This window comes from Corvus moneduloides, chromosome 1, assembly GCF_009650955.1.
Source record: "Corvus moneduloides isolate bCorMon1 chromosome 1, bCorMon1.pri, whole genome shotgun sequence".
NCBI classification, from domain to species: domain Eukaryota; kingdom Metazoa; phylum Chordata; class Aves; order Passeriformes; family Corvidae; genus Corvus; species Corvus moneduloides.
In genome coordinates, this window is record NC_045476.1 from 91,171,964 (window position 1) to 91,188,932 (window position 16,969).

Here is a 16,969-nt window from a genome sequence, read left to right on the forward strand (position 1 = left end):
GAATTCACAGGAACTACAAAAAATGGGTTGACAGAGATTTTTTTATAATATCCTTGAATTATGTTTTAACATCAGTTTTTAAATGGTGCTCACTTCTTTTCTGTGGGGTATGCCCAGCCCCTGCCCTGGAGGGATCTCTGCTGAGATTTCACAATCGCCCAGCAGGACTCCCTGGAAAGGCAACCACTTCTTTAGTCACGGTGAGAAAAGACAGACCCACAATCCTTTAGGAGACCCTATGCAGATCCTTTGTAACCCATTGGACTTCACCCATCCCCTGTATCCCTATGAAAGCTAAGCCCTCTGCCCCTGTGGGACAGGGAGAGCTCTCGTCCCTGGCTTTCCCCTTCGTCGGAGTACAGACCCACAATAAAGCTACCTCCGTGCGGAACCAGCCACACGAGCCTCTCGTCTCTCTCTGGTCTGGCTTTGGCCTGGAGGCTGCCCTGCAGAGCTGAGCTGAAATCACGAGCTGATAATCCCTAAAGAGCTGACAGTCTCTGCAAGGGCCCTCCTGCCAGCAGCTGAGGGAAGACACCAGGCCTCGGGAAGGCAATTCCTTTCGGGACCATCTCCCCGGACCGGTCACCTCTTCCTGGGTCAGAGCTACTGACCCCACCACCAGCTGTAATACTTTTCCCTGTAAAATTTGCATAAAAGGACCTAGGAATTAATTCAATACTCCACCTTACAAAATGTAACTTGATTTATGAGAAGAATATTGTGGACACAAAGCATCACTGTCTCTGTTTAGAAGTGGCTGCTGACATGAACACTGGTATTAAAATTTTCAAATTTTTGCTATCTACTGATAGAAGATAAAGCCTAAGTTTCAGTCTCTGGCAGTCTAACAGTATAGATAACATTACCACTTAAATTCAGCATGAAACCCTGAAAAAGAACTGTCAAAATAGCTGGTCTAAAAATCTTGGATACATTGTATTTTCCTTTAGCTTTTTTTACTGTTGTTTTAATTAGTTTCTTGCAGGAAATCTCATGATTCTTGCATGTGTTGAAAACTTAATTTTGCCTCTTTAAATATTTAGCTTTCTATCCCTTAAACCTGAATCTTGCTTTCTTCACCCTTTCAATATTCTCTGAAGGACAGAATAAGAATGGAGCATCTTTATAATGTTACCTATCAATTGTCACAAAAGTTAGCTGATTTTGAAAATAAGATCATTTGAGTTGTTTAAGGTTTATATATGAATTTGCTTTCTCAGTACGTGTGTAACTGTAAATCCTTCTATCCTTCTGAAAGCAAATTGTCAGTTTCTTCCTCCTTCCTCAGGTGTTTAATATTTTTTTACCCACTACTTTCTTCTCTCATCCCCTACAAGTTGTTTTCTTTGTGATTGCTGTCTGGTTCTTTTCTACTTTTCATCCACAGTATGAACATCTTGGATTCTCTCTTGGGTAGGCTCAGACATTAGAGGGCTGTTGAAAAACAATAGAAATACAGCTGTTTTCTAGTAAAGGATGCTATTCTTACAGTGCCAAGAAGCTCATCCATATTCCTAGCCTCCTTGTCCTCACATTCATCTCCTTGCTTCTGATATGTGAAAGAAATTGACCCTGTCTGCCCTTCTCACAGAGACCTTTTTTTTGTCTTCAGCACTAGAGAAGAAAATGGTCAGTAAAGCACCTGCCAAAAGGGGGCTCACTTGAAAAAAAAGACTACAGATTCCTGCAAGTTGTACTGAACCAGAGAACAAAACAACAAATTGTTTTGAAATTTGTATTTTGAAAACCAACTAATTGCTCATGAAAGTATGCTCTTGATGGAATTGAGTTGGTTTCATAAAAGTCACTTTATGAAAGTGACTTAGTAGCTCCTTTCCTGTAATTTGGTATTTTTCTTGTTCTTAAAACATATGAGTCTCATTTTGAGTGGAAAGTGTGCTTGAACCAGTATGTTGTGTTACAGATATGGATTCAGACTTCAGTAAGTTAGAAACTGGAAATAGTAACCTTCAGACTACAATCTGATAACAATTGAGGAAAGTTGTTGCATAGCCCCATCTTATGATGAAAGAGATGATGCCTCTTCTATCCTGCCTAAGATAGAAGAAGCAGAATCCTCAGGGAGACTTTATTTAAGTTGTGGGTCACCAGAACTGATGCAATCTCTGATGATGATGACTATATATTGAATTTCCACATATCTAAAGAGCCTTCTAAACAGAAAATTGTATTTGATATTAACATCTCTCAGGTCTTACTGCCTCATATGCATGTATGAGAATATGATAATATTGCGAACATGATTTTTTCTGACAACCTGTTTCCTTGCCTTTGTCCTAATCTGAATTGTTTTGTGTGTTAGTTATTAACAGTGCTTGCTTTAGAAGGGAAACTCTTTGGAAGCTCATCCACTATGTTCAGATATTTCTTTGAGCTGTAGGATAAAGAATACAGATAGTTGTAGGTGCATTAGGAAAGCTTTATTTATCGAAAGATAATTGTTAGAATGTGAGCCCCCTTAATATCTTGAAAAGCAAGTAATCAAATAATCTCAGTTGTGTAGCTCTCATGTCTTGCCTATAAGCCCTTCTTTGATTTCTTATTGACAGCGTATTTCTTCATACAGCGACTCTTGCCCCTCATCCTTGCTAGTGCTCCCTTCTGTGTGTGTGTGTCTCTACCTCCAATCTTTCCTTTGCACTCCTGGATGTCCTGTTGTTTTCTTTTAGTTCCTATATTTTGTTGAGGCTCTTACAACAGCTACAGACTGGATAAAAGTATTGACAGCCTATATGATCTTTCATGGCATTTTTAAAATCATGTCTTTTAAAGAAATATTCAGAAGCCAAATTCTCCATTCTGGAGGACTGCTTGTCTTCCATTTCATGTTGTAATGATGTCTAAGTAATTAAAAAAAATAGGAAAGAAATAAAACCATATAAGGGAAGTAGAACTCTTCCTCAGAGGATAACTTAGATCTGGCAGCCAGCATTCCTGTGTTCATTTGCTGCTTTTCAGAATGACCTGCATGCGCTTTTTGCAGGTATTCCACTTTTTTTCACATTTGCAGCATCATCAAAAATCTGTATTCAGTATATGATTTATGTGATAATCTGTTCTCCAAAACTCAACTGAAATTTAAACAACAATGGATTGCCACACGTCACAGCAATGATGGGTTGCCTGGTGTAACACGAATGCAACATATGAAGTAATACTTTCTTCCTAGTTTAAACAGTTAAATTCTTTTGGATTATGCTTTTTTTTGAGGTTCAGCAATTGGATTTTTCCAAAGATAGCATTTATATCTCATGTTCTAGATAAACTACTATTTCTCTCCCTCATAATATGGGGCCTATCTATTGGAGAAAATTTTCACTCTTAGATAATTAACACAAAGTCATACATAAGGTGTCAGAAAATATTTGTTGCTAATAGTCTTTAGGTTTTATATGAAAAGTAAATTTCAATGGTTTCTTGCCTTGCTTCAGCTCACAAGTGGAGAGTACGTTTTATAGATCTTTTCATGTTTGTATACATATATTTTTACAGATGAAGAAAGCGTGTGTGTATGTTCACACATGCACACAAGTATTTTAAAACAGTTTTGCTTTATTAATGCTGTTGCACCAGCAAATACAGACACTTTAATTTAAATTATGTAAGTAATGTAAATGAACAATTTTTTTAAGAAATGCTTATCAAGAGTAAGATGCTTACTTTTCCTTCTTACTTAACAGAGCATTGCTTAGGGAAAGGGCTTCATGGAATCTCCTTAACATCTTGCCTCATCTATTGAGTAAATACCATACATATGTAGAAGGTGTGCTACACATCTTAGTTGTGCCAGTAAAGCTCTCTTTGAGGCTGATGCTTCCACATGAAACTAGATTTTCACCTGTCCAGTGCCTTCTCAAAAGTATCTCCTTTGGTGAAATTGTTGTCTCTGCTCTGTTGCTAAAACATTCATTTTGTGCAACAAAAGCCAACAAAAAACTTTAGCAATATTCACACATCTGTTTTCTCACTACTAGCAGCATTCTGCGGTACTACATGTTTTGGGTTTTTTTTCTCAAAATTAACTAAAAACTGGTTTAGGAATTACAGGGGCAACATGCAAAGTAGCTTCAGTATGTAGAGCAGTATGTGGAGCACTTAGGACTGCACCATTTTTTGCCAACTGTTCATACGATAACCTTGTACAGGTCACAAGGTGACATCTTGATACAAGTTGTACACTACACTGTTGCTAGCCAATTCCTCATTTGAAATATGTGGGACTTCATGATGGTAGACCTGGTGTTGGACTTTTGTATAGGTGGAAATTTTTAGCCATGTAATTTTTTTCTGCTTCTATCGATCTCTTGGTCAATTTCACAGTTTATTTATGTTAACATATTCATTTGAGACATTAGAGAAAATGGAGCATTTGGTTCTGTTAATCAAGATCCATTATGCTGTTTAATACCACTATTCCTCAGGCAGATACCAGAATACCTGAGGAAAGAGATTATTCATCAAACACATTTTTCAATTGTTTGCTATAGCTTCAGATCTGAATAAAACATGCCTCCTGCCGAACTTTCAGTTTGGAATTGTTTCCCTGCACAAAATTTGATATGATTGTATTATTAATAGAAGAACTCCAGTAGAGATAGGGTCTAAAAATATTCTTGATTATGGGAGCTGCAATATTTTAGACTAAGTACTTTGTTTGTATTAAGGTAATACTTGCACAAATTCTAAAAGTTAAAGTGGGTCAGAATGTCCTTTTCTGTCAGGGTGAAATCTGGGCCCTGCTGAAGTTGTTTTCTCCATTTGATGTCTCATTTTTTTCTGAGCAATTCCAAGAGGTTTGTTCCAGAGTGCTGTATACAGTGTTTTCAAAGGCCACTCACTGCAAGCTGAGAAGCTGAATGACAGAAGTCATCTGCAGTACAAAAATGGACAGTTGCTATTTAAAAGTTCCCTTTCTGGGAAGCAAGTTACCAGTGGGAAGTGTTTGAGAACACCTGGTTTGAATATATAGTTCTTTCTTCCTTTGCTATATTTAATCTGTCTAGTTGGAAATGCTAAGGCATTTAGCATTAAGTCTCACATGCAATGTTATGGGCAGTGGTAAAGCAAACATTCAGATTTTGTGGCTGTCCTGCCCTTTCACCAGTTTTTCACCAAACACAGCAAAAGCACTGTGGGTTGTAGCCCTGTTGTCTGCATTGGATTCAATGCTGAAATGTTGTAACTTGAGTCTATAGGTTGAATTTAGTGGGTTGAATTCTAACAACTTCCTGAGTATTCTAGAAAGAAAAGGAACCAACCTCAACAAGTGTGCTGCTTATTGTAGTAGGAGGGTATGTCTAGTGCACAAGGTGTATCTGATGGTTGCTTGCCTGTGCATGCACAAATGTATTCTTTCTTTTGGCCAAGTCTGACATAGTTATATAGATACATATGAAATGAATTAGGATTTTTTTTGCAATTCTGACAGACTGTGCTTCTCCTCGACTTTTGTACCTTCAAAGATGACAGACAGAAGGTGTAAATAGGCTTCCTTTTCGTAGCCACCATTCCGTGCTTGTTTTTCAGCTCTTCCTTTACTTGCCTTCTCCTCCATGTGGCAATTCATTGCAGGTGCATCACTACAGGGGCAATAGTACTGCAATAAAAGGATATCTATTTGGAAAATTATCTCCTGGAAATTGAAATTAGCATAGCTGTTAATGTTGCAAGTTAACCATGCAGAAACTCAGAATCAGTGACTTAGAGTTTTCAAATCTGCACTTATTTTCTTTTCCAAGGCATGATAGTCTGTCTACCTGACTGAATACTTCTCTTTTTTTTTTTGTTTGTTTTTTTTTTGTATTCAAAGAATATGCCCATCCCATAATGATGAAGTTGCCCCAGCCTCAGTGGAGTTCACCCCACAGATCTAAAAAACCTACTTGTTATTTAATGCAAACTTCTTTTTCAGTGTGGTGTCAGCTGGCAAAAATCCCAACTAGAATGAAGGGAAGAGATATAAATCAAGGCAAAGCAGAAAAAATAATGGAAATGTAAAAACAGAGATTGTTTTAGGCATCACAAATGTAGAAACAATTGAAACCCTCTATTTATGAGTTATGGGAACAGTGCATTCAGCAGTGTGTCCTTCTCTTCCATCAGGTCCAGACTAGCTTAGGTGGCCATTAACCAGATTAGCTTGGCAGTCAGTGTAGCAACTGCATTTGGCTCTCCATGGAGTCTGTAGGGTGATGGATAGGAAGGCAGCACTATTGTTTCCCATTTCTTGATGCTCATGTACTGTTTGTGTTCTTATGGCTGCAGAAGGCAAGGAAATAGAGTATTTTGCCCTACAAAATTAATTCCCTTCACTGAAAGTAATGACAGTGCTGTTATAACCTGGAAGTGTTATGTTCCAAAATAAATATACATTAAGTCAAGTTTCTTCTGTGGCTACATTCCTGCCCATTTCCATACTAGTAAAAACAACAAGGGGTGTTTTGACATCATCTCACACTTGAGCAGCAACAGGGGTGTTGTTTTTCCTGGGCTGCTGTAGTAGCTATTATTGTGCAATATACGCACTGTGGTGCCTTGGAAACCCAATCTAAAGTCATGTCCTGTTGTTCCAAACACCCTACAGACTAATAGTAAGAATAAAAATCAAGGTCCTTAACACCTCTGACAGCTTGCAGTCTAGTTTTAAGACTGAGTGCAATGAGTAGATAAAACAGACAAATAGGTTTGGGAAGGCAAGAGTATAAAGCAGGTCCATAAATTAAAAGCAGAGGTCTCAGTTCATTGTCTTTCTAACTATTTTATTTACTTGCTAAATGCCATTTGGACTTTCTTGCTTCCCCAAATTTACTCTTAAAATAGAGACTGGTTGTGATGCACATCTGCTCTAAAGTTTTTATCTACTACCACACATGCAGTGCTGTTGCATGGTCTGGCATTTTTACTTTTAGAAGATTTTCTGTTATTTTGATACGAGTGATGACAAAGCTTAATGGGTTTTTGCAGTGGCATGAGACTGAGTATTTTTGCATTAAATAGAAGGTTAAAACAGTCAGGAAATTCTGTAGGCACTTCAGTATCAGTTATGTTAATTGAAGAGGCTGGCTTGCCTTCTTTCTGTATTGAATAGGCATTTCAGATACCTAAATTCATAGTTCATATAATAGAATTATAATGTTAGCTATAAGTAGTTGTGATTGTCTGTGAACATGGAAAGGAGAACTGGAATCTAATTTTTAGTTTTAATCTACTTTGCGTAATTGTTAAGAAATATTTTGCTTTCATTCAGTGGTGCTCATTGCTTTGTTATTGTTCATACATTTAGTATGTGGTAACTTTTAAAATGCAAGTTCTTGAAATTAAAGGATGATGTTCATAATGTAAATGAGTCTATGTTATGCCTGGAGAGAAAATAAAGACCTTGAGTTGGATTATTTTTCACACATAAATCTGTTCTGACTCTTGTGTAGATCTTTGCAGCAGCACAGTCTGATGCTGGTTGGCTGTAGAAAAAGTAGATTCAGATATGGACTCTGATCAAGTTCATGTAGTAAACTCTACAAAAGTTGGAGAGTTTGGGGGACAGGAATAGTAATTTGCTGCATTATGAGCTCCTTAATGAGCTCTTGAGAATCTAGGTAATGTATTCTATTCAGGTTATTTTGAGAACTATTGTAATGTATTCTCTTCAGTTGGGTTATTCAGTACTCAAAAATTAGTCCTGATTTTAATTATTTACAGATCTGCTCATTACCTATCCCAAAACTATGCCATGGAAGGTAGGGTTAAGGTCCAAGAGGAGGAGAGTATTTTAGAGCAGTGCTTGAAGTGTTCGTATCAGTCATATTTCACGTGAAACTATAAACTGAAAATTCCTTGTTTTTAACAGTTCCTCCTCTCCCAAAAAAATAATAAAAAAGACTGGAGCTCATTTTAGTTGTTAAAAAATTTACGGAATCAGAATCACAGAATCATTTAGGTAGGAAAAGAGCTCTGAGATCATTGAATCCAACCTATGACCTAACACCCCCATGTCAACTAGACCACGGCACTGAGCGCCACATCCAGTCTTTCCTTAAATACCTCCAGGGACAGTGACTCCTATACTTCCCTGGGCAGTCCAGTCCAATGTTGCATCACACTTTCTGTGAAGAAATTCCTCCTGATGTCCTACCTAAAACTCCCTCGTTGCAGCTTAAGACAATGTCCTCTTGTCCTGTCACTGGTTGGCTGGGAGAAGAGACCAATCCCCACCTGGCCACAGCCTCCTTTCAGGTGGTTGTAGAGAGTGATAAGGTCACCCCTGAGCCTCCTTCTCTGCAGGCTACACAACCCCAGCTCCCTCAGCCACTTCACATAAGACTTGTGCTCCAGGCCCTTCATTAGATTTGTTGTCCTTCTCTGCAAATGTATTTCCCATTATCATTTAATTATGTGCCTTATGTTATCTGTACAATGTGTTCATCTCCTGCGACAAGCCTAAATGAAAATTGTGGATGCAAAGAGTGCTGTCCAGGATCAAGCGCTCTTGCTTGGATGAACCTCTGTCACTGCTTTGATAACAATACAGCAAGAAAGAGTAAAAAAAAAATATTTTATGGATGAAGGCTTTTTGCTTTCTAACATCTGGATATTTTACACTTTTTCTTCTGCACAATCCTACTTTACACATCTGTCTTTCATTTAACCGGTGAAAGTCAGATATATCTCCTCTCCAACCTGGTGAGTGTGAGGGTGCTGTAAAGTGTTTCTCCTAAGATTTATGTGCAATGGTATCCTACCAGTTCTTCAGCCCCTTACACATTGCTGTGTAACACACTCTGTTTAGCCCTGACTGTAGAATGTATTTCTTCTGTATAGAGTGAGAGTTTGATAGGAGTTTGCCCCATTCTTTTCCTAAGCTTTTTGTGTACAAATGAACTTCTGTTCACACCCCTTATTCTGGGAAATAAAAAAGAATTAAGAGCCTAAAGAGGCTCCTTTATTAGTGTGCTGGTAGTTTTTCTAGGGACAGGGTTTTGGACTGTGAGATTTGGGTGTTGGAGTTTCTTCAGTGAGAGTATGCAGCACTTTATTCTGGTTATGCTGGTTCTTTCTTGATTTTTCAATAGGAATCAGATGTATTGTTCATGCTATCCTTTCAGTAGTCTTCACTGTAACAAAATATTAAGCGTGTCAGATCTTGAACAAGAATAATATCCTAGATAAAGGAAGGAAATCTTCTAATCAGTCAATTGTCTGGCTTGAGGAAAAGGGCATGGGAGATTTGAGTTGTGAAGGGGGTTCTTTAGAAGGTTGGGCAGCGACAGACACCAATGCTTTGGCTTTAAAACATGTTAATTCTACTGATGAACTCTACAGTTACCTAGATCTCTATTACTTTGAAAGGTCTTCAGGCCCATGAAGAATCCCATTTTGGGATCTGGGGATCAAAATATAAAACTAAAGTTTTAATTAAAACCCCACAGGTTTTCCCTTCAAAAATGTTACTTAATTGGATAAATCAATATGTGTGGAAAGGGAGAAACTGTAAGACAGGAAATTCTTAGGATGGAAACAATTTAAACCAATTTTTTAGAAGAAATGTTCAAAATGCCTAAACTTAAAAATACTCTGAGGGGAGGAATAGGAGGATTTATATCTAAAAATGCCACAAGGGAACTTCTCTTGTGAAATTTCCCCCCAAAATAAATATTTTTCTGGCCAGATCTGGATAGAGAGAGCTCATTACCCTATTATATATAAGCAAGAATCAGTCACAGTATGAAACACAGACCAGATGCATTCCCTTTATACTTTACATCATGAAAGCACCTTTTATCCAAATTTCCCACATGAAAATCAGTCTTCAAAATCCTCCTGGAAACAAAATCAATATTATACTAATTTTTATAATGAGTAGAAAAATGTGCAAGAAGAGGAAAGACATTTTTATATCTTCTAATGGAATGCTGTGCACAGATTGGTGGGCTAGTACTGCCTCTGGGCCAGTGTGGCATGTGCTGAAATGCAGAATTATGTCAGTTCACTTGCTCAGCTTAGAACTACTTGTTGGCGCAAAACTTCTGATAAGCCAATAAATATGTACTGCCTCTGAATGCAACCAGTTTCATATGAGCTAGCTCAACTGTTTTGCCAGGGTATTGCAGTTCCAGGATTATCTTCCCAAAATCTGGACCTCCTCTAAATGACTTGTCTAAATGCCAAAGTGACAGAAGTAGAATTGAACAGGTATCCTCCTGGCTGTGAACACATCCATTGCATAGCCACTCTTTCCTTATGCACCATGAAAAAAGATTAGAATTACATCATTTTCTAGAAGTGCAAAACACAGGACAAAAGGACCATCTAATACCAAGTCAGAGACTTCTACAATAATTTCTTCTGCTCCTAATTCCAGAGTAGTCTATAGGCAAGGATTTTGAAAATCTTTGTTTCTAGATTTTTGTTTCTAGGACTTGTTTTGTTTCCCTGTACCTAATATTAACCTATATGTATTGGAAACCAGCAAAAATCTTGTCCATAATACAAAGGAGAGTCTGGATGAATTGGGAAGTTAATTGTGAGTATAATTGGCCTTCTGGTGGATAATGGCAATCGTAAGTCAAGCAAGACAGCTTCTAACAGTTGGGTCAGGTTTTTAATTCTATGATCTAAATTATTAATGAGGATATTTTCATAAGCTTTCTGCATAAAAATTGACTTCATAACAGAGAGGTCAGCTGGTCTTGTCTTCTAGCCTTTATGATTCTCAGTGATAATCAGAAGCTGTTTTCCCACAAACGTATGCTGTTTTTATGCATCCTGACATACATACCAGATGTAGGTGGTCAATTACTTACAAGCTTTATGAAGCAAAAATTAATTCTGTAGGTTCTAGTTGAAAGCGTGATTTAATACCTTGGGAATCTTGAAAGCCATACTGAGTCAATTATGGAAAACCCAATGCAGGCTACTTTTCACAGTGTGGCTGCAGTGAGATGAAGTGGTATGATGCATAAAGAAAACAAGTGGATCAGTACAAGAATGCATAATACTGTAGCATAAATCAGTAGTGTTTCCACATCTGATAGATAGCTGCATTGAACACAATAAATCTTGAGACTGATACAGTGTTAATATAAGAGGACTTGAGACAAGTGGCGAGGTTGATTAGGACTGTAAAGATTTTTATAAGAGGAGAGTGAAAGGTTGAGATTGTTTATGCAGAAGATGGGTTGAAAACTTCTATAACCTGTCTCCTAAAGCAAGATTTAAGAGCCCATCCAGTATCATCAAATAGAATAAATTCAAAACAGATAAACAAGAATTTTGTTTTATGTATCTGAAACACAAAGAAATGACAGAATTCAAGGTCACAAAGATGGAAATTTAAGATACTTCAGAAAGATATTTGGCACCCTTTTAAGTTAGAATTTTAAATAATAAACATATGAGGTTTTGAAGAAGATAAATCACTTTTAAAAAAAGAAGTGCCTGAGTCAAACAGTCAAACATATACTTCCACTATAATGGTTTATTGCATCTTCTTGGGATATGTCTTGGCTCACTGGCGTTATGAATATTGAGTAAGAGTCAGGATATTGGGCAAAATGGACAATTATTTATATTCATGGTGACAGTTTCCGTTCCTTTGGCAATCTGAATTAATTTGTTATAATTTCTCTCTGCTCTGTTTGTCAAGAAAAAGGAATGAATGGCAGGTCTGATTTTCCTTTCTGTCCCCGGAAAGTAGATGTCATGGTTGCCTTTCAGAGATTCAAAGGGTCAAATGTTTTGAAGCCTCTTTCATTCACATTTCATGCATATGATCTATAAACAAGTCTGGGACTACAAAAAATATCTAATTCTGTGCTTCTGTTCTGGCATTTTGCTACTTTGATAAATGAGAGATAGCATACTTTACAATTTCAAGGATTCTGAGCTGGAAGCACTTACTGGATGTGTTTTATTCTAAAACCACTTGTACCCCGAAAATTTTTCTGCCTCTGAGTGTCTCAATTTTGTATTGCAACAACTATTGAGAGTCTTACCATGATAATATGAAGAACTTAATACATTTCTAAGAAGTTTTCTTTAAAAAAATTCTTAACAAGAATGTCTCCTCCTCCTACTCCAAATTACAGAATAAAAAATTCCAAACCTAAAATGTAATCCTTCTTGATCAGGGCACTTGAATGCTGAGCCAGAATCTGAATTCTGAAACTACTTTTTCTCTCCAGAGAGACTAAAAACCTTAAATCCCATTTGTGTTAGCTGTCAAATTAGCAAGCTATGGCTGTGATTAGAACTGCCTAAGGAAAGAATTTCTGTTCTATGGGATTTTCTGAGGAAAAAAACCCCAACATTTGGTTGTGAACTTAACGGAATAAATACCGGAATTTCCCCCCTTTCCCTTTCCCCAAAATAACCCCCAAATTAATTAGAGTTAATTATAGTCTGTTAAAATCAGATAATACTAATATTGAAAATGCCGGTCAAGCAGGTCAAGAGCAGGTTACTTAGTGCCATGTCCAGTCTGGTCTTGAGTTTCAGTTGTCTTCTTCACAGTGAAATTTATTTTCCTGGTATATGATATCAGAATTTCCCAGATACCAGCTGGTGCCTGTTGCAGCTTGTCCTTTCCCTGAGCAGGGATTTTGCTCCCTGATGCCACTAGCATCCTTAGGTGCTGCCAGAGAGCTGCTCCTGCTGCCAGCAGGTTCTCCTTGTCCACAGTGCCTGACATTAAGATGACTCCAAACAGGGTGGATCCCCTCCAGGTGCAGGTATGCACACACATCTGTGTTAAAAAGTACTGTTAGCCAGTGTTTTCCTCATCGTTGCCCCCGAGGGGCACCCCTACTAACCAGCTGCTCCTCAGCTGGATCCGGTATCCCTGCTCCCAGACTGCAGAATGGTGTCTGTCAGTCCCGCCAGTGATCATTGTGGTCCTCCACACCCCATTCAACTGTGGGAGACCACATCACAGGCTTTGTTAAATCAGAATAAACAGCACATGCTGCTCATCCTTCATTCACCAAACCAGCCCTGTACTCATGCTGAGCTCTAGGTGACACAGTACAAATATATCATGTTTATTCCCAGTCATTTCTTGGTTTTCATATCCTGGGTGTTATCTTCTGGAGAATTTGATGTGTGACCTTCCCAGGGACTGAGGGTGATTAACCTGTATTTACTTGGAGAAATGAGTGCAGAATTTGAGCTCTTTTGCTCAATGACCATGGTCAGAAGTTTGGCTTATTTTCTGATTAATTTTTCTCCCTGTTTGCCTCACTTCTTGGATAAAACTCTGATAGAACAATGCAAAGGTTTGGGGATTAAACTCAGGAAAAAACGGCTTTAAGAGAAGGACAATTAATTTGAGGTTACTTGAGAACTTCCATACACATAGTTGTTTAAACATGGAACATGGAAATGCTGCTTAGAGTGATCTCAGTATGCAGAAGGAAGGTAAAAAGTGGCAAATCACAAGGGTTCATAAAATATAGCATGACACTGAGCACTATAATAAACTGGCTATTCAGTCTTGCTACAGTGCAAATACCTGTGGTAGTAAATCTGCCAGACACTGCTATGCTGTGAGGAAGGAAAGAGGATGAAGGACATTCAGTTGGGCAGGGCCACAGGCAAGAGAATTTGATAAGAACCTGCACATACCTAGAAGGCATTAGGGGCTAAAATGGAGGCAAAGTGATTTGTGTGATTCACAAGTGTCTGACAGAGAATGATAAAATAAAATAAAATGAAGGGAGAGACTATCAGCAAACTGATTGATTGGTGAGATGTTAATGAGCTGTGGACACACTCCCATGTGAATCTGAAGGACAGCCCATGAGCTCTGAAAACTGAACTGACTAACAAATATGAAAATTTTATCAGTCCCATATGAGCAGGGAAATGAAGGGAATGATTTTATGAGAATCCATGTGCCTAGCAACTGTGATGCTCTGTTAGATGCTCTGAAGATGATCCATTGAAATTTCTGTGGAAAAGTTGCCACTGATTCCAGCCAAGGTAGATCAAGACCTTAGTTCTAATACACGACATGTTTGTCAAAGTAAATTTTCCAGGAACAAAGGTGGCAAGGCACAAGGAATGATTGTACCATTGCAGGACCATAGGGAATACCTAGGGAAAATAGGTATTCAGTAAGCCATTAGCTGTGCACAGGAAGCTATAGCAGTGTGTTAACTGAATATCTGTTTTTTCTCATAGGAAGAGTTAATTAGTTAATTAGTTTTACTTGGAAGTGATGTGGTATGGGGCTATACTATTCCATTCAGGAGAATGTGCTTGTTTTATGTAGTTTGGTTTTATTAGAGCTAAGAGGCCGTTATGTTCTACATTTGACAATGTAGCGCATTAAATTTCAATTTGATTTTCCTTGTTTGTCAAGAGGTTGTTTCTTTGTCTCACTTAGATATTTCACTTGCGGGAGCCTTGAGTGTGCGTGGAGCCCGCCTTGTTCTCATACAGATTGTGGCCCTTCTGATGAAAAGGTTCCACCACATAAGGCGAGACTGGAGAGGAAGCCTGTCAAATGTGCTGCTGCCCGTCCTCTTTGTTGCACTGGCAATGGCCTTGTTTAGTGTGAAGCCTCTGGCCATCAATTATCCTTCTCTCAAGCTGACACCAAGACTTTACGACAATGCAGAATCCTTCTTTAGGTAAAGGGCTCATCCATCATCATCAATATCCAGTGTTCTGGGACCTTTACCCTTGAGTTCTCATATTTTAAAGAATGTTTGTATTCTAGAAAGAATGATAGGTTACTTTTGAGAATAGTTATGTGGGGTTTTTCTCAGATGTTTAGTACACTTTTATAGATTATTATGAAGGAAAGATAAAATTAGAAAATCTTTGTGTGAAGGATTTTCTGGAGGAAAGAGCAAAGACTTTGGAGAAGATTGAACTCAAATCAATACCAGCCATGACCATTTATATGTAAATGGACAAGTGTATTTGAACAATCCTTTGCATGCTTCATTTTAAAAAATTGCTTAGGACTGAAGCTATTTTCTCAAAACAATTCTTCGGTTTAAAAATGCTACACAGTATTAACAAAGCCTGCTGCCCTTCTTACTCAACTTAATTTCTAAATGTTCAGCTTTGAAACCAACTAGATTATTTATTTATTTATTTATTCATTGACTTTTAGTGTACAATATCTATAGAATTAATTTTTATAGAGTGAATATCACATGTATGGGTCACTTTCTCTACTGTGCAAATGTACAGATAAACATAACAAGATGCTGTTTGAACTTATAAATATAATATAAATTTATTTTATAAGCATAAAAATTTTAGCCATGCTAACTGCTAGGAATAAGGGATTATAAAGAGAATGATGCCCATGGGTGGATGTTGAGATTTGTTTAGCCATAATTGTAATGAATTTTCTTTACATGCTCACATAGAGTTTTTTGAAATGAGATTACTTTGGTATGTTTCCTATGCATGGATTTTATAGTCCCTTAATTTCTTGGAAAATACATAGGACCTTGAGCCTGAAGGTTAATAGAGCTAAACATATTAATATGTCTTTATTTATTTTCTTTTTTTAAAATTTTTCTTTCCCCTTCACTCCTTACCCCTGTGGCCCACTTTAAACAGCACTGAAGATGATAACCTAGGAAACCTTTCTCAGATTCTACTGGGATATTTCTCTGACTGGGACCTCACATGCACAGATTCACAACCTGGGTAATTGTGACTAATGTAACTATTTCCTTAATTTTAAGTATTGAACTTTTCATTTTTTTTCTTTCTCTGTAATGGATTATCTTAGGCTTTTTTTGGCAGCATGGGGTTAGTGACAAATCTGTTCTGATAAACGAGCTGGCATCCAGGTAAAGAGCATAAGTAGGCTTTACTGTTAAAAGGTCTTATCTATACAGCTTAAAAGTCAGTGGCAGTAATCTGATTAATTTTACGATGATTTTGATCAAGTCTTGTGTCCATAGGAAGGATAAATAGATGATAAGGAAAATACTTGTTAGGAAGCATTCTAGATTTCCAAATTCAGGAATGCAGTGGTGACAATGCTTTAGTAAGTGCTGCAAATATGAGACATGAAGCTCATTCGATGCCTATAAAAATATTTTTAATAAATCAACTTTGATAAAAATGAGTAAAATTTGTATCACTTTAGACAGAGCTGCCACTGTGATCAAATACTAAGAAGGCGTTCAGCATGCCAGATCTGCTCATTACTCTCTGGATTTCTTCTGTTAAGTGATATATTCCTTTCATTTGATAGCTATACTTTTATTACATTTATTCCCATTAGAAAAAATAATTCATGCTGGCAGATAGAATCTATGTCATCCCAGGATTCATGCGAATGTGTGTCTGAACAGGAGGTATGTAGTTTTTTATTTACTTATGTATGTAAAAAATATGTGTGCCTATATTATTTCTAATTCATTGGCTGCTGTTTTTGAAGGGCTAGTGAAAGTGATGAGGAAATAAATCCTCACAGGTCCAGCCTTATTATGATTGGAGATTTACTTCTGTTTCAGCTAATGAAATTATACACAAATTTCTTGTTGATGTATATGAACACATATGTGCACTAGAAATGGCTATAGATTGATTTGAAATAACAGTAACAGAGACAGCCGAACTATTTTCAGCAGATGCAACTTACTTTAAATGTGTTACAGGACTCTGATTAAGAAAAATCATCATGTACAACAAGGTTAAAGTATAACACTTCCATAACATCTGGAACACTGCCTACTTTCAAAGGGAAGTGTGGGTGAACGTAGCTGATAGAACCCACCAGGGAATCTACACATGAATGAGATTTAATTGTTAGAGTTTGCTTTTGGCTTGGATTTTGGGTTTGAAAATACATCAGGCTTGAAGACATGAAGGATTTTGAAAAACATAATGAATTTCTGACCTTCTTGACTAATGACTTTTCCTGCTGACTTGCTCTGGGTTGAGTAATAAACAAGAGTATGAAACTGTGTCTGAG

At 37.4% G+C, this 16,969-nt stretch overlaps 1 protein-coding gene across 1 annotated transcript in view; it reads left to right on the top strand.

Annotated features, from left to right (window-relative positions):
* ABCA13 (ATP binding cassette subfamily A member 13) overlaps nucleotides 1-16,969 on the top strand; it is a 180,881-nt gene that overhangs the window by 88,500 nt on the left and 75,412 nt on the right. Inside the window, exons 36-38 of the mRNA XM_032118439.1 lie at nucleotides 14,405-14,651; nucleotides 15,601-15,690; nucleotides 16,277-16,349. Coding sequence (XP_031974330.1) covers nucleotides 14,405-14,651; nucleotides 15,601-15,690; nucleotides 16,277-16,349 — 410 coding nt within the window. The remainder of the gene's footprint in view (nucleotides 1-14,404; nucleotides 14,652-15,600; nucleotides 15,691-16,276; nucleotides 16,350-16,969) is intronic.